At 52.3% G+C, this 26,001-nt stretch overlaps 1 protein-coding gene across 1 annotated transcript in view; it reads right to left on the bottom strand.

Annotated features, from left to right (window-relative positions):
* XKR6 (XK related 6) overlaps positions 1-26,001 on the bottom strand; it is a 206,958-nt gene that overhangs the window by 8,897 nt on the left and 172,060 nt on the right. Inside the window, exon 2 of the mRNA XM_003793927.3 lies at positions 12,452-12,648. Coding sequence (XP_003793975.1) covers positions 12,452-12,648 — 197 coding nt within the window. The remainder of the gene's footprint in view (positions 1-12,451; positions 12,649-26,001) is intronic.

The raw sequence follows: 26,001 nt of genomic DNA, 5'->3' as shown, positions 1-26,001 counted from the left end.
GCAAAGGTGAGTGAGATTGCAAAGGGAGTGAGATTGCAAAGGTGAGTGAGATTGCAAAGGGAGTGAGATTGCAAAGGTGAGTGAGATTGCAAAGGTGAGTGAGACTGCAAAGGTGCTCTCTTAAGTGGCAGCAAGAGGAAGAAACCATGCGTCATTCTGCCTTCTGTGAGCCAGGCTTCAAGATGAGAGGTCACTTGCCCAAGGTCACAGTTAATATGCAAGAGAGCTAAGACTGGAACCTGGGACGCTTTCCTCCCGCAGAGCCAGAATCAGTGTGTGCTGGAGTAAGCCAACTGTTCAGTTTTAGGAATTCTGTGGGCTGGCAGATATCGTGTTGCAGGTTTGAAATTGACATGGCAGGAGTATTTACACCACAGAAATTGGTGAGTGCTCCCAACTGGGGCTTATGCCAGTCCCGCTAAAAGCTGTCTGTTAAACATTTACCAACACATCTCTGATTAGGACCATCCATCCTTTAAGAGTTTGGTAAGTAGCTATTCAAATTAAAAGGGCCTACTCCACATTCCAATGCCACACTTGTAGGCAAACTGGGTGACATCTTCAGAGTGGAGCCACAGTCCTCATGAAGAGTGGACTGCCAAGCCCAGGCCTGTCCCCACTGCTTCCTCCACCTTGGCTATCAGTCAGTGCTGACAAGAAGGCAACAGAGACAGCAGTCTCCTTTGTAAGCTTTCACTGAACCTTCACAGCAAATAATCTCAGGTCTCACAGATTGGCATGAACGCAGTCTTCCTAAGTGCTGACCTACTCATTATCCTCGCACTAGATACTTGGAGAGGGTGTGATCCCCACACGGGGTTACTACATACAGCCTCCTAAATGAACCCCTAGCATTTCCAGACTGACCTTAGAAAGGGTTAAGTAGAAGAGATGCATCCACTTCCTTGGCCAGAACCCTCAGGACTCACATGTATGTGTAGCTGAGGAGTTTAAAAAAAAAAAAATTCAAGGTGTAAACATAAGAAAGGAGGATTGGGATATCTCAGGAAACCCAAAATCTGAGAAATTATGCCATACCTGGCTGAAGAAAAAGCTCTTTAACATAAGGGAGATGGTCCAAGGGGATGGAATTCAAACCCGGACACTACAGGGATAATTTTTGTTATAGAGCAGTAAGTCTTACCATGGTTTCTATGAAATATCTCTTTGTTGCCCCGAATTCATTTTTTTTTTTTTTTAGTTATTATTTTTAAGAGATGGGGTCTCCTGCTTCATGCTCATAGCTCACTGCAACCTTGAATTCCTGGGCTCAAGCAATCCTCCTGCCTCAGCCTCCTGGGTAGCTGGAGCTATAGGTGCACACCATCAGGCCTGGCTAATTTTTAAAAATTTTTGTAGAGATAGGTTTTCATGCTGGTCTCAGATTTGGCCTCAAGAAATCGTCCTCCCACCTCAGCCTCCTGAGTAGCTGGGACTACAGATATGGGCCACCACACCCAGTGGCTAAGCTACAGTATGTCTCTCCAAGTGGTTTCCCATGCCTAGTAGCCTGTCAACAGTCACTAATTTTGAATGCCTCTCGCAGGGAAGACATACATGCCCACCCTGCTGAACTCAGGGCTGTGGCTATAACTCACTCTGGCCACTTGACCTGTGGGCACAGGGACAAGTGGTCCTGCCAGGCAGAAGAACACACTTGCTCATGCTCCAAGAAGAGCCTCCTCCACCAGGACCTGAGATAGGCAGTAACAAGCATGAAGTGAATCAAAATAGTGGAAGGCTGCTGGGATCGTGCAGGTTTTCTGAAATCCAACACAGCTTCACTGCAGGCCCTACAGACTTAGGGCTAATCTGTAGATCCCTGTGTAACCTGCCTGACTCCACCTCCCAGATGTCCCTCCCTGACAGGTTCAAATCTAAGCTTTTGTGCTATCAAGGCCACCATCACTTCCCCTTTGCCCTCTCCAAGGTTCATACAGCCCCTTAGACACCCTCCACCTCAGGGCCTTTGCACCTACCATTCCCTCTGCTTGAAATGCTCTTTCCAGTAGCCACATGTCTTTACACAAATGTCACCTTCTCATTGACACCTGCACACAAAGATCAGCTTCTCCACCCAGCCATCCCCTTGTACCACACTTAAAACTGCAACCTCCTGCTATGGTTTGAATGTGCCCCCACCACAGTTCACCATGGGAACACCACAGTGACAGCGCTAAGAGGTGATGAGGCCACGAGGGTTCTGTCCCCTGAGTGGATTAGTGCAGTTAACTCGAGAGTTTAGTTATCAAGAGTAGGTTCCTAGGAAAATGAGGAGTTTGCCCCAATCTCTCTCACTCTCTCTCTCTAAAACAACACGGATTCATCATATACTCTTGAAGGTCAAATCTGAAAAGAGTTTTACTGGTCTGAAACCAAGCTGTCAGCAGGGCTGTGCTCCCATCAGAGGTGCCAGGGCAGAATCTGCTTCCTTCCTTTTCTGGCTTCCGGTGCCATCTGCATTCCTTGGCTCGCAGCCCCTTCATCCAGCTTCAACGCCCGCAGTGCGGCACCTTCCAGTCTCTCTTCTGGCTTCCATCATCATTCTGCCTTCTGTCCCTCTGAACTCTGCCCCCTTCTTGTAAGGATCCCTGTAATTATATCAAGTTTAACTGGATGATCCAGAATAATCTCCTTATCTCCTAATTCTTAATCACATCTGCAAAGTCCCTTTTGCCTATAATATGGCATTTAAGTTCAGGGCTTAAGAGGTGGACATCTTGGGGGACCACATTTAACTTTCCATACCCACAACTGTCCACCTAATAGCAGGACACAAGTTTTCAGCCAAGGTGGTTTTGCCCCTTAGGGGTCATTTGGCAATGTCTGGAGACATTTTTGGTTATCAGAACATGGGATGCAGGTGCCACTGGCATCTGGTGGGTGGAGACCAGGGACACTGCAGAATGCACAGCCCAGCCCCTCCAACAACAAGGAACGATTTGTCCCCAGATTTAAGAGCACTGAGGGTGAGACACCCTACAACAGTGTCTTCCTATTTCCTTAAAGTTCTCCATAAATTGAAAACAAACTGTGAACCTGGCTTTGTCTAACAGCTGCAGCTTCAGACCTTGTAAAGAGTCCTCCTGAGAAGTGGTGGACACCCTGAAAGAGGCCCATGGGGTACAGAGGCAGAGACCTTGGGAAGGCCCCAAGGACAGAATCTCTCTGGCTCTGAAAACAGGTGGCCAGTTTCTAAAAAGCCACCCCCTCTCCCTTCAGCACTGGTCCCCAAGTGCATTTCTCCTGTGGCTACAGGAGAACAGGGACACAGGGGAATGACCACCGGGGCTGGCCTGAGCAGCCCGCTGTGGGAACATGTCCTCCCATAGGAGGTATCAGACCTCCCTTCAAGGAGCTTCAAGGTCAAGCCCAGCACTGAAAGGGCCCCGCAGGAAGAAAGCGAAATCCAGCCTCTGTTTTACTTGTCTCTTCTTTCTAAGATGCTGTCAGAGATATCAAAATACCATCTTCACAGCCAGCTGCATAAAGGCAAACTTTAGAGATTCTAGAACAAATGTCAGCTACTCAGCTGGCGTGGCACAAGTCTCAAGGATGCCTGGATCCTGGCTGGCTTGTGCGGAAGGCCGTCTGCCGGCTCCAGAGAGTTCCAAGGAATCTGTTCTCATTGTGGAGTGAACATCTGACTGGGCTCTGTACGCCACAGCTCCCAGGGTGACTGCCTTTGAATAGAGGTGGTGAGATGCCAGGAGGGACGTGGCTCGGTGCACACAGGCCTGCTCGGGTCCAGTTACCTGGTCTCAGGCAACGGCACTGACTCTCCCTGAGCTGCAGTTTACTGTTTATGAACCATGGATAAAAATACGGATTTTGAGTATTCAAGGAGTTATGGCTAAAAATGCGTAGGCACATCGTTCGTACTGTACACACACATGCACACGTGCACACACACATACACACACACATATGGGGTCTCTCTCTACAAAGACAGTATATATAGATACACAGAGGGTACCCCCCCAAATGTACACACATTTTAAGAAGGGGAAAATCTGTATTAAATTTATAACACTCATGTCACATTTGACTGCAATTACAAGAGGTCCTCGATGCGATGAGTATTCACCTGTTGTTATCAGGATATATTGAGTATTACAATTTTAATATAGTTTTTCTTTTCCTCTCTTAAAGTGTGTGTACATATTTTTTGGCACCCTATACATACACACGCACACACACCCACACCCCCTCTCTCTGTATATATGTACACATTTCATATCTACTTGAAATTATATTATTCATATATTTTCTTGTTTGTTGCTGGTCTGCACTAAAGTGTAAGCCCCAGGAGCGCAGAGACCTTGTCCCAGGGCCTAGCACAAGAGCCCCACAGCATCCTCTCTGAGTAGCTTAGACAGGTAGGATCACTCCCAGTTTGTAGAGGAAAGAATGAGGCTCAGGGAGGCTTGGCATCATTCTTGCCCTTCAGCCCGTGGCTCAGCCACGAGTGCCCTGGAAACCACTGGACAGCCAGGGGATGAAGGCCATGTGTGCCTTGCACAGTGAGAGCCACAACACCAGACACCGCTGATGAGGGGCTTCCTCTGTGCCCAGAGCAAATGTTACCACTTTCTCCTCCTAAAACCCCTCTCAGGCAGGAGCTATCACCCTGGTCCTCAGGCACTAACCCCAAGGCCCTGAGAGGAGGAGGGACCTGTCCCAGTGGATGCGGCTGGACGTGTAGAGCTGTGCCCAGCCAGGCCCTCGTGGCCCCCAGCGGGGAGCTCCTCACAGTGCCCACAGAGGCAGCACCTTTCTTCTAGGTGACAGACCACAGAGGCTGTCAAGGGTACAGGCCGAGAAGGGCTCCAAATGCTAGCTCAGTCACTGCAATGAGGGCTGAGGATGAGGGGAAGGAGGGGGTCCCAGCAGCAGCAGGAGGGTAGGATGGACTCAGGATGTGATAACAGATTTCAGACATGGATGGTCTGCACTAGGGCCTGGGATCCACGTGGATGCAGGTCTGGGCCAAGCCTGCCCTCGACCAGCTCTACACCTCGAATTGGACCTGGAATGGACTGGATCTCTGGGGGTGAGCTGTACAGATGACAAGCCAGGCTCACAGCAGGTGACCTGTCCATGATTTACAGGAAGTGGCACCACTCACAGGGATGCGCCAGGTGTCCTGTTGGGGTCTCTTCCTGAGCAGCGGGTCCCCCACAGTGAGAGGTGCAGGAGGCAAGCAGATGCTGTTTGTGGAACTCCCTGGCTCTGCTCCCTGGGACTCGGACAGGATAGAAACAACCTTTCAAAGATCACTGAACTCCTCAGTCTTTCCTGGGTTAGAAGTGCCTAGGAAGCAGCACCCTGCTGACTGCGTCTGATGTGAACCTCCCACCTGACAATGAAATTGAGCTGCCCAGAGGTTGCTGAGGTTCCCCCACTTCTCCTCCTGAGAGTCATGACTGACCAGGGCTGGAAGGGGCCTCGGGAGGACCTCCTGCCCAAGAAGACGAGACAGGAGATCTGTCCACTCTCTCTCACTGTCCTAGCCCAGAGGACCCCTGGGTAGTACCCCTCAACCAGGGCTTCCCCATGAGGGAATGTAGGGGCAAAGACCCCAAAGACCTCAAGACCACCCCTGGGGCTGGCCAGGCTGTCTGCACAGAGCCCCAGGCCCAGTACACACTGTGGTTCCTCCAGCTGTGCCCCAAATACTGGAGGTTCCCCCCTTGCTCAAGGCCTTTGCTCTGGGAGGTTCCCCTTCCTGCGACATGTCCCCCCCAGATCTCTGACAGCCTGTCCCTGGACCCCATACATCTCAGCCCCAAGCTCACCCCAGCGAACCCTCCCTGTTTTCCCCGTTGAAACTGCACACGGTTCCACTTCCCTTCCACTCTCTCTTCCCGGCTGACTCTTTTCCTCCATGAGAATTGATTTCTAATAAGTAAAATGAAATTTGCTTCCGCTAGTGCCTGTCTCTGTAAGATACACTAGTTCCATGAGAACGGTTTTCTCTCTCTTTTGTTTCTTGTATCTGTCCCCAGCTCCTAGATCTGTGCTAGGCGCATAGTAGGTGATCATTAAGTAGTAATAATTCAATAAGTAAATAACTAGCTCAATTCCAGTAACTGCTCAGGTTTCTGAGCTTGCTGCCCTCATTGCCTCCCCAGTGAAGCCCCTTTGCTCATCCGTGCCGGCTCAGAAGCCTGCACTAACCTCCGCCTTTGCTCCAGCCTTCCACGTTCAAACATTTCCGGGTGGCTGATCACCTTCTCATCTGGCTTAACTGTAATGAAACCCACGTAGTCCACCTCTCTCCTATTTTTCCTGATGCTTGAACACGGTTCACCTCGCCAGTTCTTAGACACAACCTCAGCACACGGTCCCAGAACCGTCTGCAGATTCAAGCCAAACTGATGCAGGGCAGGAGCTGGAGTCTCTGCCTAAAATCTTTGCAAATTCTGTTTAACAGGGAAATATTTTAAGGCGACATTTAACAAGAAGCCCATTTGGAGCTAGGAGAAGGATTGTGCACTGGGTTGGCTGAGCCGGCAACTCTGCGGCTGGTGCCAACCCAATTCCTAACGGCAGCTCCTCCAGAGGAGGAGAGGAAGCACCAAGCTGGACAGAGGCCACCCTTGGAGTTAGCAGGAGAGGCCCAGCTTGTGCTCTGGCTGGAGAAGGCAGGCAGGTCTTTGAGCGTCTCTCTCCAGTTTTACTGTAAGTGAAAATGCAAGGCGGCCAGGAAAAGCGGGGACAGAGAAGGGAGAGGAACTGTCCGTTTCTTCCTTTATCATGGCCAAGACACAGAAATGTGACAAGCATTGGGGATGGGAGTGGGGAGGGCACACTTGCTGGCAGCTCTGTGTGCCACTAGGTCAGAACGCCCAGGGCATCTCTCAGAGGAGGCCAATCCCAGATGGGCACTGGCTGGGCTGAGTCGGGAGGAGGGCTCTGCTCAACTAGGGCTGCTGAGGCCGCGGTGGAGCGGCCAGGAGCACAGAAACTCCCTGCAACTTTGGGCAAGGCGATTCGTTACCCGATGTTGTTTGAAGCAGGGATCTGTTGTTTTAATAACAAATTTTCCTTCTCATTAACAAGAAAATGGAGCGGGAGATTCACGACCCTGGGGTCAAGCACAGGTTCAGCGCCCTCTGCTGACACAGCCGGGTCACCACTGCTTCCCAGGCGGCAGCGTCATCCTATTTTAACCAAGATCCCCAAGGTTGAAGCCATCATCTTTTGCGTCCTAGATGCAAAGGGTGACGGTTTATGTCTATCTGAGTAGGAACGGAAAGAGATCAGAACGCATTTCTCACATAAGAAAAAAGGAACCTCCCAAGAGGGCAGACGTGGAAATCTTTCATTGTGGGAAGAGGAAGGAGGAGGAGCCGTCCGATTTATCCAACCGGGGAGAGCCAGGCCCCCCGGGCCTCCCTCCCCGTGAGGACCAGAAGTGGGTGACTCCCCACAGCAGGGAATCTGCTCCGGGAACTCGAATGTGGGGGCCGGTGGTGCCGCCACGGCTCTCCGTAAAGCGCTCGCGGGGTTGGAGCTGGAGAGAGAGGCACAGACGTTTCAGCTTATGGGAGCAGAGAAAAGCAAACGAACACCCGGACGCCCTGAGAGCTCTTGCGAGAAAAAGCGGCAAACGTGAAGCTCAAGTGCAAGTCCCCGGAAGGGCTTTGAATGTAAAAGAGCCAGGAAGAGAAGCTGCAAAAGAAGAAAGCTAGGGGGGAGGTCGGCACCAAAGAGACAGAAAGAGAGATCCCCAATTGTATCCCAGAGCTCAATGTTTGTTTAAAGTAAAACCAATGTTTAAACGTGGGGTTTACTGTTTTCTCGGGCTTCCCTGCCTTCACGAAGGTGCTTGTTCAGATGCATATTTGGTTCTGATGTCTGAGGCTACAGGTAGCTGAGTAGGTGAGTAGCTCCCTGGCCCTTCATGACAGCCCAAACAGTTATACTATGCCCACTTTACAGGTAAGAAGACCCAGGTAGGAAATTAACTTTCCCTGGGTCATAAAGTCCATCCATGATGCATGGTGGAACCAGAGTCTGCACACAGCTCTGTCTAACCCCTCCTGCCATATCAGGTGACTTTTTAAACCCTGTCGCAACTCACAGTTCTAGCCAAGCCACAGAATTACACATTTGAAGGTAAATGTGACATGTCAGAATTATATACTCTCTTTATATCTTTTTTAAATCTTCATTTAAACTTTCAAGACATCAAGTATAAGAGAGACCCTGTCAAAATGTCCAAACACCTCTGCCATAGTACCCGCATGGCATATTATTATTATTTTGCTTAAGTCTGTATTTATGGGGGAGCTGGGTACGAGTCCATCTTGCAAGCTGAATTATTACCCTGTTAACCCAGCGATTGGTGAGTAATAGAGGGGAGAGGGACGGCATTAGCAAATCCCATCAAAAGGACAGCGATAGCATTAGTGATCTTTATGACCAACCAAATGTGGACAGGGGTCACGAAGCCTCTAATGCAAGGCCAGCTGGCCATGATCTCACTAGTGAAGCTGGGAGTTCAAATCAGAAAATGCATTTACAAGAAATGTACCACGACCACAACAGGCAGACACGGAATGAGCCACACGACATTTGCCATGTTGTTTAATGCTCTTCCAACCTTCTATGGTAAGCCACTAATATCAGGCCCATTTCAGAAATGAGAAAAGTGAGAAACAAAGGCTCAGGGACTTGCTAAAGGTCAGACAACTGTTGAGTAGCAGGGTGAACACCTCTGCCCTCCTTGCACACACTCGGCCAGGAGAGGCCACGCTACCAACAGGTCCCCAAGTATGCAGATTTTTTCTCCCCTTCCAAGTTCTGATACATAAGCTGATTTTCTATTCTATTCTATTATTATTATTATTTTTTTTTTTTTTTGGCCAGGGCTGAGTTTGAACCCACCACCTCCGGCATATGGGGCCAGCGCCCTACCCTTTTGAGCCACAGGTGCCGCCCTTATAAGCTGATTTTCTTAAAGCTTATACATCTCCTATAGCTTTTCATGGGGAAAGAAGGTGAAGGCATCTATGAACATAACAAACTGTTCTGGAGACCAGAAGGCACTCCTAGAAGTTGTGAGAGATGAAGTCACCAGGCTCTGCAGAGGCAGCCTGTGCTCAGCGACCACCAGCACCCCTTATTCTCGTAAACCCCAGCACTGCAGATCTTGTCCTAGGCTTAGGGACTCACAACCCAGCAACAATGATCATCACTGACCTCTGTGTAGCACAGCGCTTCCCAAATGTATAACAAACAGGGGAAATGCCCACCTGAGCCTTGAGCATTTGGCCCCAAATTTGGACACATGGGGAACAAAAGTCAGGAGGAGCTTCCCAGGGCTTCATGGCCCCTTGTCAGCACCAGCTCCTTCTCCAAGAGCCCTCACAGACCATGGCCTCAGTAGGCCCCCAGATGCAAGAACATTTAGGAAGCAACACCCATCCACTGCCACTTGGGGACACCCACTGACTTTGGGGGTTCACACCCAGACCTTTATGTTTACAACCCGAGAGACTATTATGTGGAGTATGGGCTCATCAAGGGGGCTGGGATAGGGATGACCCAGAAGGTCAAAAAGGGAGAAAAATCTCCCTAGGGCCCAGCCCATGCAAGTCACCCCATGGGGCCCTGGAAATGATGACCACAACCCCCTAGAGACTTGTGGGGCTTGACCGGTACATTACATCATTGCTTCCCCTGGAAGTGAGGTATTGTTATTCTCTCTCCCAGTACACCAAGGAGGAAAGGGGGCATGAAAAGATGAAGGTCCAAAATCACAGCAGGGTATAAGTGGTGACCAGGGACTCACAACCTGTATGTCACCTGTATGTCACTTTGCCACCTGCCTCGTCTGTTTGGGGTTTTGGAATCCGGCCAAGGATTGGAAGAAGATAGAAGGAGGCATCATTTGACAGTCTTGGTGGTACAGAGGCGGGAAGATTTGAAACTGAAACAGCAAAAGGCAGTTTAGATAAGAAGAGTCTGAACTCAGGTGTGATAGCATCAGGTGTGACGGCATTAGGGGTGGGCCCTTAGGAGGTGACCCGGCCATAAGGGCTCTCATGGATGGGATTAAGGCCCTTATCAAAGAGACTTTGCAGAGCATGCAGCTAGCTTGCCTTTCTGCCTGCCAACGTGTGAAGACAAAGCTTTCTCCCCCTTCAGAGGATGTAGCCCTCACCAGGCAGCTGAACCTGCTTGTGCCTTGATCTTGAACTTCCCTGCCTCCAGTCTCAGGCATTTTATTATAGCAGCACAAACAGACTGAGACAGCATCTCACACAACAGTAGGGTTAGTTTTGAGATAAGGCCTCTGAAGGGGGAGAAAAGTGCCCCTCTGCAGAGCCAGCAAATCTACCCATAAGAGAATCATTGCCTTGGGCTGGGGAATGGCAGGCCTAGGTATCCATGGGCATCTTGGGTGCGAAGTATTCACTGGGCAGCAGGGAGCTTGTGGCATCTCCTCCTGGCAGCAGGGGCCATTGCCCAGGGGGGTTCTCAATTCTGTGAGGGCTCCTTCAAGATTGGATTGTAGAGGCACATTCCATAGACACCCACATGACACTGGTCTTGCTCCTGAATCAATCAAGGAGGGAGTCTCGCAGTGCTAAGAACAAGAGATGCTGTCTGAACTGCCACACGCTGTCCATGGATGGCTCATGCCAGGTCTTTCCTCCCAGGTCCTGTGAGGCAGGGGCTCCCGTGGCTTCACTGCCCACGCAGATGCCCTGGTTCCAGGGTGCCTGAAGATAGGATGTACACAGGGCTCTTCATGTTCCCAAGTCCTTCCCACTGCCAATGACAGAGCACGTGTGTGTGTGCACGTGCACATGCCCGAGAAAGAAGGAAGGGACAGATGGGCTGCCAGGCCTGCCCTTCTCGGCGGTTTCCTGCTTGGCTTCCGGATGCTCCAGCTGGAGTGAGACACGGAGCTGGCTCCTTCCAGCTCTTTCTCAAGCCCTGGTTGGACTGTGGCTCCAAGCGGCTGGATCCTTCTTGGGCTGCCTGGGGCCTCTTCTTAGCAGTGAGGACTGCAGATACCCAAAAGTGGATCTCACCCAACTGCCAACACAACTTCTTAGCAGTGATGACTGCGGATACCCAAGAGTGCATCTCACCCAACTGCTGAAGGTCCCCACATCTCTCCTGCTTCCGTGACAGCATAGAGGCTGAGGCTGCTTCCCAGGGCAGCTCGTGCTTCCCAAAGGCCTGTCGAGTGGTGGAACTGAGGCTCCAGACCTCTGCACAGAGCAGGGCACAGGCCCATCTTCCCCTGTTTTAGTTCAAGGGCCCCATTGCCCCTCTCCTCACTCCTGTGACTGGTCCCCTTTCCTGCTGGGTGCTTCCAGTGAGGGCGGCCCTCGCCTGACAGCTGATCCCACAGGACAGGTGAGCCTGCCTGTACCACAGCTCTGGACACCACCGTGGAGCTTGACGGCCTAAGCAACTCTGTGAGTAGCTTTCGAAGATTAAACTCCCTTTTTGCCTAAGCCCCAGGGGAGGGCAGTTATAGAGAGCCAGCTGGCTTGGAAACAGTAAGGAGATCACATCACCCAGTGAAAGGCCAGAGCTCAGCTGCCCTTGCTGGACCACAACGACCAGGGGACCCCCAGGAGAACGCATGTGGGTGCTCACAAGCACAGTGGCACTGACGGCTACTGGGGCATGGAGAGGGCCCAAAAGACCCCCCAGGAGACCAGGAGGCTCCATAGCCAGGAAGATGGGGGCACAGATGGCAGCCCCCAGCCCCACTGCCCTGCTACCCAAGCTGCACATGGTTACCAAGCCCTCGACAGTCAGGGACCTTTGGGCTGAGCCCTTAAATAGCTTCTCTACTTGAATGTCCCTAGTAGTGAGAAACTCACTACCTTCCCAGGTAGTAGTCTGTAGCTCTGTGAAATATTTCTCACCTGTTGAATGGACAACCTCTCCCTGCGGCTCCCTCCCCTCTGTGGCAAGTCATCCCTCTGTATGTCTCCCCACGACGCTGCGTCCAGCCCTGCCCTCCTCTCCCTGGTCCTCCCTGGCTAGGGCCTCAGCACAGCCAGCCTATTTTACAGACGGGGCTCTCTGCCTGAGCTCCAGCATGAGGGTGGTGTGAAGCCAGAGTGCCACAGCTTCAAATGCCTGAACTCCTGCGGCTGCCATGCGACTCTGTCTTGTCCTCGCACCTCTCTCTAGACCGTGGTCCCCCATCCCACACACGTGCACCCCCAGGCTCAGGCCGCGGCAGTGCCTGCCTGGGGGACCCGGGGCCCTCGCTCTGCTCTGCTCACATGAACAAAGCGGTCTCGGGGAGGCCGAGCAGGTCGCGCACGGGTTTCGGGAACCGTCTGTGCCGCTCTCGCGTGTGGTGTGGGCCGCGGGCGCCGTGGGGGCTGGGCATCCCGAGCGCTCAAGGTCAGGGCAGCGACGCCCACGGCCGGCGGTGCCCACGGGGGCGGGGCGGGGCACTCACAGGGCAGCGTCTCGGCGCTGTTCCTCTGGATCATTATGCAGAGCTGTAGCACCAGTTGGGGCGCGCTCTCCAGGAAGGTCTCCAGGAGGCGCAGCATGTTGACGTCTGCGTATTCGTACATCATGGCCCAGTAGAAGCGCCGCTGGTGTTCCTTCTGCCGCTGGCTCTGAATCCCCAGGTACATGGTGCGGATATACCTGCCGAGAGAGACGCACAGAGCTCAGCCAGCGCCGGGGCAGGGCTGCAGGAGACCCCAGCTGTCCCCCTAAAACCAAGAGCTGCGTGGCCGGCAGCCACCACCTGCATAAGTTCCCACAGGACGGGGGGAAGCTCTGATACTTCCCCAGGCCACGGTGCCAAGGCCTAGGCGTGGGGATCTGACACTCCACCTCCCTAAGCCAAGTCCCCGAGTCCTCGCCTTCTGGCCTCTGTTTATCTGTAACACAAGAAAGACTGGATCATGTTCCAGGGCAAGCCAGGTGAGCATTTGAGGGAGCCCAGAGGGCAAGTGGGCTCTCTCGGGTCCCAGGGGTGCTGTCACCTCTCCTGCTCCAGAAAAGGAAGGTAAGGGAATTGACCTTTGTGAAGCTCCTTCTAAGAGCCACTCACTGTCTGGCCATGTAGGTGATGAGTAGATAGGTATGACCTTCACCTGTGACATGTGGGGAACAGTGGGGGCTTGGCAGAGGCTCAATGGTGGGAGGTGGGGCAAGGGGCCCAGGGCCTGCAGTAGAGTCTCTGCCCGGGCAAGGCACAGGACACAGGTACGAATCTCCTCACTTGCCTGTGGATCATGCCCAGGACCTGTCAGGGAGCAGCAAGGCAGAGGCAGGGATCCAGGTGGACAGCCCAAGCTCTGAGCCGAACAGGCCTGGACTCACCCCTTGCCAAGTGTGGGACCTTGATGCCTTACTGTAGCCCAGTGTCCTGTGCTCTCCTTTGTGTGTGGAAAGAATACTTGCTTCCCTGCCTGGGTGGGGAGATTCCTGAGATGATACATGCCCACAGGGTGGGCACTCACCCTGTGTCCATATAATATTCCCAGCCTCATTTTTACCAGAACTTTCTGGAGCTATTGATCTCCAAGCCACAAGCAAGAGGAGTTAAGATACCTAAACTCAGCTGGGGGCTCTGAGGCATGGCCCAGCCAGAAGAGAGTCAGAAAGGGTGACTTTGTGGGTTTGTCGGGTTCAAGAACAGGAACCACCAACCAGATGCCACAGCCAGCAGGAAAGAGCCACATGTGTGTCCTCAGCTGTCCTGGGGGATGAATGTTTTAGGACATATCACTGTTCCTTCTAAAACACCACAGCTGAGCAGTAAAGATGAGAGTGGGAAGAGAGAGAGGGAGAAACAGAGAGGGGGAGATAAGGAAGGGGAGAGTGTGGCTCACCACCCGTAGGTCAGTGAGTAGGGCACCAGCACCAGCCACTTACACCGAAGCTGGCAGGTTCGAGCCCAGCCCGGGGCCAGCTGAACAATTATGACAACTGCGACCAAAAAATAGCTGGGCGTTGTGGCAGGCACCATAGTCCCAGCTACTTGGGACTGAGGCAAGAGAATCACTTAAGCCCAAGAGTTTGAGGTTGCTGTGAGCTGTGATGCCACAGTACTCTACCAGGGTGGCATAGTGAGATTCTGTCTCAAAAAAAGAAAAAAAGAGGGTGGAGGAAAGAGAGGGGACAGAGAGGGAGAGAGAGAGAGAAGAGGGAGAGACAGAGTGAGGAGAGGGAGAGACAGAGTGAGGAGAGGGAGAGACAGAGTGAGGAGAGGGAGAGACAGAGTGAGGAGAGAGGGGGAGGAAAGAAAGAGAGGAAGGGTGAGAGAGGAGAGAGAGAGAGGAGAAAGTGGGGCGAGATGAAAGAGGGGAGAGAGAGGGAAGAGGGACAGGGAAGCAAGGCAAGGAGAGAGGGAGAGAGAGAAGAGGGAGAGAAAGAAAGGGGGAGGAAGAGAGAGAGAAGGAGAGAGAGGAAAGAGGAAAAAGAGAGGGAGAAAGAGGAGGAGGAGAGAGAAAAGGAGGAAGAGGCAGGGAGGAAGACAAAAGAGACAGAAAGACACGCACAGAGGACAGAGAGATAGAGACAGAGAGAGGAGTGGGAGGGACTGCAGGAGAAAGAGAGGAAGGTGAGAGAAGCAGTATCAAAATTGGGGCCTGAAGGGAAGGACCTCTGGGAAGAAGAGGTGACAGCAACAGTGACCCTGGGTGAGGGGCCCTGTGAGCAGACATTGTCATCAGTGGTTTGAGCGAGGCTGGGTGGTGCTCAGACCCAGAATGAAGGGCGGATAGAAGGGCCCAAGTGATAGGATGTGACAGCAGCTGGGGAAGGCCGAGCATCAGGGGACAAGGGTGTGCTGGCACAGAAGAGCTGTGCGCCCGGTGGATTAGAGGTAGTGCCTGTGTTCCCAAACTCAGTGCTCCCCACACACAGCACCTGCAGCACACAATACCACAGGGACCAGACCACAAATCTATACTCTCAGGGGTACACTCAGACCACAAACTCTGCCTCTTCTAGCCTCCAGCTGCTAGAGGAATGATTGTATGGGCAGAGCTAAGCCTATCCGTCTGGGTCTTAGGTTGGTAATGCCAGCACTTAGGTTTATCTAGGTCTGCCCTAGCAGGGTGGAGGGAGCACGGGTTCTACCCCTCTGCCCTCCATTTTCCCCAAGCCACAAGCTCCTCTGCCCGCCAAGACCAGCCAGGGCAAATCAAGACAGCGAGCCCAGAACACAGAGGAAGCCAACATGTCCCAGGTGTGGGAAAAGCCCAGGTGGAAGTGGGCAAAGCCAGAGCCTCTCATTCTAGAGCTGATTAGCAAACAGCCACTGGGGCCTGGAGTGCATCAAGGTTGCATCAGAACCAAGTCTGGATAGCACGTCTTTGGGTCACCAGTGCACACAGTGTCTTCACCGGGCAGGTGCCACGTCAGGGTCCAGTTCAGGGCTCCTGATCTCCAGGCCTCAAAGCAAACACACCTTTCCTACCTACTTCTGCCTCCTGCAACTTCCCCTTCGATCCTCAAGTCCTTGGGTCCCCAGCTGACAACTGAGAGGTACTGGTTTGGAATATAGTCAGATCTGGATGCTGACCCAGTCCTACCCCAACTCTACAGGTGAGGACCTCAATGTTAGAGCATGAGCTGACCCCTGCTTCGGCCACCAAGTAACTGTGGGATAGAGCTGGCGCTAGGACTGGGGCCTGCGACCTGACCTTGTTCATTGCCTACTTCCTGCACTAAACCCTGCCCTAAATGCACTAAATCCACGTGGGCGGATCGGGCAGCTCTGGCCAACACACTGATGCTGCAGTCCTCAGGATCCGGGCTTCCTCTTTCCTCCTCTCGGCTCCCCTTGGCATCTCCCCTTGGGAGCTGCTAGGGAACAAGCAGCACCTATGCTCTAAACTCCTGGTGACTTTGAGGGCACCCTGCCAGCTGCCCCTTGCTGCTGGGCCTCCAGCCCCTCTGTAAAGACAGCCTCTGGCCGTGGCCACACGGTGGCGCCAGACCCTAAGCGTCGCCGGAGGCTGCTCGCGCTGTGATCTTCCCCGCAGGCCTGTGCCCTCCCGTGCGACAGTGCGAGGTGCGCCTAGAGGTGCCTAGTTCCGAGGGAAAGGGAGGGCACACAGGATGGGCACACAGGATGTTGCCACTGGCTGCCATTCCTCCAAAGCCCCACCTTCTCCCCACCCTGGCGAGTTCCCAAAAGCTCACTGCCCCCAGGAAGGTGGCTCAGGAGAGGAGACACCTAAGCCTCTCTTCGGGGTTTGCTTCCACAGCGTGTGTCACCGCCTGTGGAGCCCGCTCTTCCTCGGGAGCACAGAATCACAAAATGCACAAGGCCACGTGTTCTCACGGGGCAGGGACTCAAGAAAGCTGGGCTGGGTCCGTGGCCTGCCTGACTGCATGGCCTTGGCAAGCACCTCCCAAGGCTGGGTCCTCGCTATTCACACGTCCGGGGGTGGGGGAGGTGGGCAGGACACCAACATCTTATAATTTCATCCTTCTTTAAATAAGTGGTTTCACAGAGCACAAAGGAGGGCCTGGCGCTGTCATGAATAATAACGCCCATGTCTGTGTGGCACTCGCGTGTGTCAGGCCCTGCTCTGGGCATTCCGCACATATTAACTCATTTAATCCTCCCGCAAACCTACAAGCAGGTGCACGATCAGCCTCACTTCACAGACGGCAAACAGAGGGACCCAGGGGAGGCCTGTCCCTCACTTGCCCCAGCTACATAAGGAACCCAGTGGCCTGGCATCAGGACCAAAGCCCTCCTGCCCACTCACGGTTTGTCCCCCTACCTCTGAACTTAGTGCAACTTGCACAGCAGTGGAAAAGCACAGTCTGCCCCAAATACCTGGGCTTCCTTCCAGCTCTGCCCATGGCTGTGTTACATGCTCTAACCTCTCCAGGCCTTAGTAAAATGCCGAGTCCAGAGCAGGGCCCAGGACACACTGGATGGAGGAATGCATCTGTGCTTCCACAGAGGGTCACAGAGGGCTCAAGTGAGATAATGTCTGTGAGGACAAGCAGGGGGCAACAAGTCCCTGCACAGATGGCAGCTGTCACTGCTCCCTGTCCCCCTGTCCTTCTGTGTCACCTTCAGCCCACCCTGCTGAAGTCCTCCCTTCTGTCTCTTCCCCTTACTTTGTAAGCCATGGAGCTCTATGTCCCTGCCTCCAGGAGTCGTGTCTAGTCCTCTGGGAATATTTCCATTTTTATATGAGCATTTTGAGGGAGACACAGAAAAAAAGTCATCTTTTTCCTGTTAGCTCATCTGAGGTTCAGAGAGGTTAAGTGACTTTCCCAAAGCCACACAGGCAGCTGTGGTTCAGCCCAAACTCTGCTGCCTTGCTGGGAGTTCACTGTGGCTCTGTCCAAGACTGGCTGGGGTAGAAAATAAGTGATTTCTGCAAAAGGCAGGAGGCTGAACAGGTTTGCCTGTCTAGACCTACATTCCCCAGCTGCTTCTTATGATATTTTCATAAACAGCATGTTGAAATCTCTGCTGTGGAGAACAACCCACACCCAAAACCTCAAATAGGGGTGAGTCCAGGTTTGGTAGGGCCTGAAACTTACAGAACTCCTCTTTTAATAAAAATAGTAAATCCTATCAAACTCTTAGAGTAGAAACAACCCCAACTCTACGCACTCTGTTCCATGAAATAAAAGAAAGGAATGCTTTCCCATTCATTTTATGGGCCAGCATTATTCTGATACTAAAGCTAGATAAACACGGTACAAAAAAAAAAAAACGATAATTTCCCTCATAAGCATAAACATAAACCCCCTCAACAAAATATTAGCAAATCAAATCCAGTAATAGACAGAAAGAATGACATGCCAGCACTAACTAGAGTTTGTCTTGGAAAAATTAATCAATATAATCTATGACATTAATAATCGCATATCACATTGATGGATACAGAAAAAAGAATGAAAGAATTTGGCATCTACTCATGACAAAAAAAAAACTCTCGGAAAACTAGAAATTGATGGGAACTTTCTAACCTGATGTAAGTTGAGAACAATCATGAAATCCCAGAGTTAATATCATACTTAACGATAAAAGATTGAGTGCTTTTGTCTAAAGATCATGAACAAGGCAATGATGTCTATTTGCACCACCTCTATTCAACATCATACTAAAAATCTCAGCTAATGCACTAAGTCCAGAAAAAGAAATAAATACAGAAAGTAAATCTACATCGCAAATGAAGAAATAAACTGTCCCTATTTGCAAATGACATGATTGCCTAGATTGAAAATCCTAAGGAAGCCACAAAAAGCTCATAGAGCTAATTAGTAAATTTTGCCAAGTCTCACAATTCAGGGTCAGCATATAAAAATTGATTGCATTTCTACAAACTTTAATGAGTTATAAATTAAAATTTTTAAATGTATATCATTTACATTAATTCCAAAAAGTACAATTCTTAGATATAAATCTCATGACCCTCTAAGTGACAAAGCAAACCCCTGCAGAGGCTGAGTTCTACAGGAGAGATCCCGCACTTTAGCTCTTCATGGGCACCTGAAGATGGCTGTCCTGGGAGGAAAACTGGCACAAAACTGCACAATGTGGCTCCTGTCCTCCTCACAGGGCTCCCAAGCTCTTGCCAGCCACTGTCTTCCCACCCCCAGGGTGCCTGTTTTGGTCAGCAGCGGTGTGCGTACCCAGGACACAGGGAAGCTGTACACAGTAAGCGACAGACTGCCCCTTGAGATATCACAGTCTTCCTCTTTGCAATAAGCCAGTGAGCCTATTGCCAGCAAACTGCTTTGCCCCCTCAGCTGGTTGGTGGCCCAGACTCACTGAGTCTTTCCACCAGAAATCTATTGCAAGGACATCCTCTTCCCTTGGGCTAGTCCATGCCATCAGCACTCAGCTGTCCATCCTGATCCTAGGCCACTGGCTCTGTAGGAACAGAAGGCCATGGCTGAGGCCAAGCAGGACACAGATGTGGTCCCCGCCGCCACAATGACTGGGCCTCTCAACACCCAGGGAGGAGGTGAGGGGGCACAGTTACTCCCAGGAGTGACTCAGTGGGTCTTTCTTCCTGCCTTCAGGGCCTGTCCACAGGCTCCTTCTCCCCTCTCCTGCCTTCCCTCCTGGCCCATAGCCTCCCGCAATGGCTCAGCAGCCCTCCTCCAGCCCCTGCTCACCCCCGCCTCTCCCAGGCAGGCCTCAGCCCTGACTGTCTGCCAGGTTCTTGGTTGGGGACCAGAACAGGGAGACAGTGAGGCAACTCCAACTCAAAGGGAAGCTTCTAGAAATCACGGATCAGGAACACTTATCAAGAGCCCATGTGAGGCCTCTGGCCTCACCCACACCAGCTTGGAGTGGCACCAAGACAGAAACAAACTATTGGGGCCATCAAATACAGCTCAGAGAGACAGGGGGACCTGCTGACCTTGAAAGAGCTTCTCAGTTCGTGAAGGGCAGTGTACAAGTCCCACCTTCAGACTCTGCCAAAACCACCCTAAATGCAACATCCCTGTGGCTCAGGGGCCACCAAGCCTGCACAGCTGGGAAGAGTGCTCCACTGCAGCCCTGGCAGTGGCCGCAACTTCTACTTCACAGGCTCTCAGCATGAAAATGGATTCCAGAACCTTCCACAGCCTGGCTGGCCCTGGAAAACCCCCTCTCTTCCCCCCCAGCACACACATACTCCAGTTGTGATGCCTTGAGCGCTGAGGGAAGGTGGAGGGCCCGGCTGCTGCTGGGCCCCAGAGCGCAGGGCACCAAATCGGGGCTATTTTTAGCCTTCTCTCCAGCTTCCCTGACATCAGCTGAGCCATGGTGGCGGGCTCAGGGCACACATCTGAGACAGCAGGCACGAAATGGCATTTCTCTCCAGGGGCCCAGGGGAAATGCCAGGGGAAGGCACCCCAAAGTTTCAAGGGAACGGAAGCGGCTGCAAGAGGTCGCCAAATAGTCTTTCTAGAAGTAGGAACAAGATCACAGGTGGCCCGAGCCCTGGCCTGGGACTGGACCTCCCTGAACATCCCAGGGCCCACCCCCAAAACATGGCCTCACTTCCTACCAGCACAGTAGGAAAGATGGACATGCCCTTCTCGTGTGGACACCCAGTTGTCCTAGCACCATTTTCTGAAAAGACTATTTATCTCCACTGAATTGTCTTGACACTCATGTCAAATATCAATTGCCCACACATGTAAGAATTTCTTTCTGGACAATTCTGCTCCATTGATCTATGTCTAATGTCACTACCACAATGTCTCGCAAGCTTTATTATAGTTTCAAAAATGAGAAGTATAACTAACTTCTCCAACCTCGTTAATCTTTCCTCAGAGTCTCTCTCTGCCTTTGTAAGGTAACATTTATGGAGTGAAGACTCTATGTTAGACACAGGACCCAGTGTGCCATGGGTTACTCATTTAACATGACCAATGAGGTATATTCTATCACAGTCCCATTTTACAGATGGAGAAACTGAGGCCTAAGGAAGTCAAGATATTTGCCTAAGGTTACACAAGCAACAGACAGCAGAGCAGGGGGGGTGAACCCAAGACGTGCGATTCTGATTTCCCTCACAGACACCTACAGAGAGGCTGGAAACATGGAAATAAAGCTGGTCTGGATCCCTCCTTTTGCAAAGAAGATATGGGGTGCAGAGAATCTTATCCAAGGCACACTGTAATGGAGTTAGGACCAATGGTCTGCTCTGCCCATATTGGACATTTCCTCTTTCCAGGCAGCCCTGGGTATTTATTTCAGTGCAATATTGCCTTATAAAAGTGCTGAGAGGGACACAGGGAAAAAGGAATTTTCCCCTGGGCTTTGGGGTCCTCAGTGGCCACTGGGTGCGAGGCAGGGGTCTGGGTCTATCATGGCATATGATGCTGGGGTGGCTGATGGTCCTCCCACTCCAGGATGACCCAGAGAAGCAGTGGGACTCCTGACTCCTAACCTCCAGCACCTCCTCCCTGGCCATCTCAAGGTTCCCAACCAAACTCCACCTTGCTGCTTCTGCTCATGGCCCATGGACTCCTTGGATGTCCTTCCCCTCCAGCTAATTAACTCCCCATGTCACTCACACCCTAGTCTGAGCGTCACTTCTGAGAATTCATTCCAAGGCCTCCTCCCACCTCCAAGCCCCTAGACCTAGTCCATACTCCCCTCTGTTCCTGTCCTCACTCACGCCCGCTACGGGGCACCTGTCCCATTATACTCTTGGGTTTTTTTGTTCTTAGTTTTGCTTTTCTGTATTTTCTTCTGCCTCCATCATAGGACCACACACTCTTGATCAGCAGAGACTCACTTACGTTGGGCCTGGCTCACAGCTGATGCCAGTTAATTTCTGCGAGTGAGTGAATGAATGAATGAATGAGTGAGTGAATGGTGATTCCATTGTAGTGCACTATGAGGCCTTAGTTGGTTTCCAGGGAAGGTCCTGGAAAGTCAACCCATTGACCAAGTTCAATTTAGTCGGCAGCTTTCAGGGCATCCTTGCTGCTTAGACCCGCCTAGCTGGGTGCAGAGTCCCCCTGGTACAGTTCAGCCAGGTCCCTGCCCCCAGATGTCCCACTGGCCCACCTGGAGTCCACCTCCCCATCCTGGGTCCTTCCCGCTTCCTGAGAAGTCAGGACTCAGACTGCTCAAATCCCACTGTCACAGAGGAGAGGAGTGGATCAAGGTCATTCACACTGATAGTGGCTTAAGGTATTATCCCTCCCAATGGGAGAGAGAAATGCTAGAACAAGAGGAGAGGCGGAGGCTGGCAGGGGGAGTTCAGACCCCTCCCCTGTGGCGTGGCTATGCTCTAAGACTAGCGGGGTATCCAGAACCAGCCCACAGCTGGGTGACTTGGCTCCAGGGTCCCGTCAGTTCGCTCCAGCTTCTCCCTTCATAACCCCCAGGAATACAGGTCATCCTGTCTACAGGGAAGTCACTCCCAGAAATGGAGCCTGCCACAGGTGAAGTGTGCCAAAACCTTTCCCCCAAACACATTGGTATGCTGAAACCCTGACCCTTAGCACCTCAGAATGTGACTATGTTTGGAGACAGTCTTTAAAAAGGTAATTAGGGTAAAATGCATTCATGCAGTTGGGCTGTAAGCCGACATCAGAAGAGTTTAGGACGCAGACACGGACCAAAGGGCAACCACATGTGGACACAAGGAGGCAGCTGTTATGGGCTGAATTGTGTCCCCCGACCCTGCCCAAATCCACATGCTGATGCTCTACCCCCCAGTGTGGCTGTGTGAAAATAAGGCCTTTAATGGGGTGATGAAGGTTAAATAAAGTGACAGCCTGAGGGTCCCCACATGACAGAACTCTCTCTTTCTCCATACACAGGCAGTAAGGAAAGACCATGTGAGGACACAGTGAGAAGGTGGCTGTCTGCAAGCCAGCAGCGGAGCCCTCACCAGAAACCAACCCTGCCAGCACCTTGATCTTGAACTTCCAGCCTCCAGAATTGTGAGAAAACAAATTTCTATTTCAGTCACCCAGTCTGTGGTATTTTGCCATGGCAGCCAGAGCACACTAGTCAAGTCTCAGGGCCATCCAAGGAGAGAGGGAGCCTCCAATTATTCAGGCATCAGATAGTCACTGGGCACATGCCAAGCCTGTGGCCGTGTGGCCAGGAGCAGGCATACTGCAGTGTCAGCTAAGGGGTCCAAACTCAGGGTGCCAATCCCCTTCCTACCATTAGTACACAAACCAAACAAGACCACCCCCTCCACTCACTTTGCATAGAATGTCGGGAAGCTACAGGATGCATGGCGGGAGCCTGGCCCATGCCCCTCACAGATGAAGAATACGGAGGCCGGAAAGAGATGAGGCTGGCTGTGTCCCAGCTTCCCTGGCTCTGTGGTCTGACTTCTCCTTCCCTGGGCTGCCTTCCCTCACAGGCCCTCTCTGGGCCAAGTACTGGAAGGGGGAAGGAGGCAGAAAGGATAACGGGCCACTTTGTCCCTCTTACGGTTTTCTGGGCTGACCCTTACTCTGTGGCCCGGGGACTCAGGGGACTTCCTCACTCCACCTGTTCCTCTGCTCCCTAGCTTCCTTTCCCCTACTTTCTGCCACCCGAGAGGCACTGGTGGGTGCTATCCTGCCTCGGGACCCATCTTCTCTGCCAGCTTCTTGGATGCCAGCTCAGCGCCTCCAGCAAAGCTGGAGCTGCACCTGCCCCAGACGCCTCTAGAAAGTCCCCAGGAAAGCCAAGAAGCTCCCCCCGAAGGCTGGAGAGGGAAAAAGCCAATTGTGAGCAGAGAGGGACAGCACTTCCTGCCCAGGCCAGCCGAGGAGTGAGCCCACCAGCTGGCTCCATAAACCGAGTCTACAGCCACTCACGAAAGCTTCCAAGAATATGAGCGTCATTGTCGCCTTTCCAGGAGAAACAGCGGATGCCAAAGAAAGGGAAGCATCGAGCCAGCGGCTACAAAGGGCCAGAGCCAACAATCACAGCAAAACAGCTGGCTGCCCCTTCTGCACCTCCACAGTGGCTGGCGGGGAGAGAGGACTGGACTAGAACTTGGGGTTGACCTGCCTTCAGCTTCTCAGATTCAGAGTTCAAGTTCAAGAACTTTCTCACCTATTTCTGCATCTGCATTGGAAGGATGGACCTACATTCCCTTTTCAGACCCCCCACAGACCCTGAAGCCCACGGTATGTGCCCCTGCCCCCATTCCCTGGGCAGTGACAGGCTCCTACTGATTGGGAGGTGAAGAGCCACTATCTCCCAGGGGACAGGACAGGAGGCCCTGGGATGCTAATGGTACAGTCACCAACAGGAAGGAAATTGAGAGGGGTCTGCAGAGCAGATGGAGGAATTGCCTGTCAGGAGCTGCCAGCACGCTGCTCTGCTGCCCGTCTCACTCAGCATGGCCTGGCCTGGCCTGATCCTCCTGGCCACCCAGTGCCACTACGCTGGGAGGATGGCATTTGCCAGAGGGGGCTTCTCCCTATCCCAGGACAGGCCTCTGCCTCCCTCCTCAGAACAAGCCAAACCAGGGGCTGGGGAATCCACACACATATGGTTGGTTTGGGTCCAAGGACTTGAACTAAACCATATTAGGAGCCAGCAAGTGTACCTAACCCAAAGACGGTTCAGTTATTTTTTTTAATTGAACCAAAGATTAAAAAAACAAAACAAAACAGTGAACTGTAGTTAGATTTGTAATTAAACTCCGACGTTTTCTAGATCTACTGAACTGAAAGAAAAAGAAGAAAACCGTGTGGTTTGGGGCATGGGTTGGCCTAGTTTTGTGCTGTGTAACCTTGGGTGAGTCCCTTGCCCTCTCTGGTCTGCAGTTTCCCCCATTTGTCTCAGGCTAAAAGACTCTAAATAGCTCTTACCATCCTTTATCTAATCCCCAAAGTCTCAAAATAGTCTCTGAATGGAGTCTAAAAGCCCTTCCACGAGGTTCAAGTTCCCACTTGAATGATGACCAAACCAAGTTGTCTGGAAAAGGAACGTTCTGTGTACCATCTGTGAGGCCCCAACGCTGGGACCGAAGGGGCTGCCGCCTCTCTGGAGCTGGCACTAATGTAATTATGAGATTAGGATGCAAATCCTGGTTTTCACTGTGCTTCATTTGGTTAAATCAGAAGTGACAATGGGCTGCCTGGGGGGTGCCGCATTCTCCCAGGAGACTCATGTCCATTTATTCCAGGCAGGGAGCCTTCCGAGAGCTAGATGTCTCCTGGCAAGATGAGCCGTTTAGGAGGCTGTGTCACTTGGGACACAGCGTGCCAGCATCCACCAGGGTGGAAGGCAGAGAGAAGCAGGGGGTGGGAATGCTTCTGACGCCGCCTGGGCCAACGTTCTCCTTTCACAGAGGAGGAAACAGGCCGGGAGCCTGGGCTCAGCCCGGGTCACCAGTGGGGGTGGGCAGTGCCTATTTGCACCTGCCTTTCAGATCTTTAAAATGGAGCCACTCACACCTCCTTTCCAGCCCTCCGGAGGATGGATGAACTCATCATTCAATGAGAAAGTGCAACTTAGATTCCAAGAGCCTCTGGGAGAGGAGACAGAACAGGAGAGCTAGGAACCTGCGTTACCATCGCAACTGTCACCGGCGCTGAGGAGCAGCAGCAAGGCACCGCCACTTTGGGGAGTGGTCTCATCTTTTGTGCTAAAGCTACGTCTGCATTTCCACAGGAAAGCGGTAAGCCTGAGGAAGGGCCCAGCCTGCCTGCAGATGGGGGACACCCTTCACTGGGGCGCCTGCAACCAAGCTCAGTGCTGCAGACACTGGGTTTTAACCACCTCTCCTGGGTCACGCTGGGTGACAGCTGGCTTCATGGGTCTCTGGACATAATTTCACATAGAGTTAATGATAGTTCGTGTAGCTTTCACTGCACCTCTCAGATGGCAGACGCCTCCTCCCGGCCACAGGGTCTCTCCGGGGGCCCCCACCCCACTCTATTATAAGGCCTATCTTGAAGACCACAGAAATGGAGGAGGAACCGGGTGCCCTCTGCTTGCCACACAGAGAGGGACACTGGCTTTCTGTGATGCTGGAGGGGACAGAGGAGCAATGGGTGGGCGTTACAGGGATACAGGCTTTGCTCAGCGTCTTAACCCACAGACTGAGTGGCTTAAGTGAGAGGCATTTATTTCCCACAATTCTGCAGTCTGGTAAGTCCAAGGTCAAGTCGCTGACAGATTTGGTTCTTGGTGAGGGCCCTCTTCCTACTCACAGGTGTCCACCTGCTTGCTACGTCCTCATATGGGGGAGAGGGGACAAACTTTACGGTGTCTCTTCCTCTTCTTCAAGGACACTAATCACTAGGGCTCTACCCTCATAACCTCATCTGACCCCACCACTTCCCGGAAGCCCTCCTAATGCCAACCCATTGGGCTTGGGGCTTCAACACGTGGCTTTCAGGGGCCACAAACATTCGGTCCACAACAAACACCCAGGATCACAAGAGACAGGAGGAAGAGACAGGGGAATGACCGTCTATGGAATAAATACGTCCCTGGGCTCTTTCCTCTGTGTTCCCTGGGCAGTGGCGCTCTGGGAGGAACCTAGGATGGTTGGGAAGTGCTTTTCAATGGTTTCTTCCAAACCT

Source organism: Otolemur garnettii, unplaced genomic scaffold (genome assembly GCF_000181295.1).
Source record: "Otolemur garnettii isolate 467f Iridium unplaced genomic scaffold, OtoGar3 scaffold00074, whole genome shotgun sequence".
NCBI classification, from domain to species: Eukaryota; Metazoa; Chordata; class Mammalia; order Primates; family Galagidae; genus Otolemur; species Otolemur garnettii.
The sequence above is the reverse complement of the archived record's forward strand: the minus strand, read 5'-3'. Positions and strand labels throughout refer to the sequence as shown.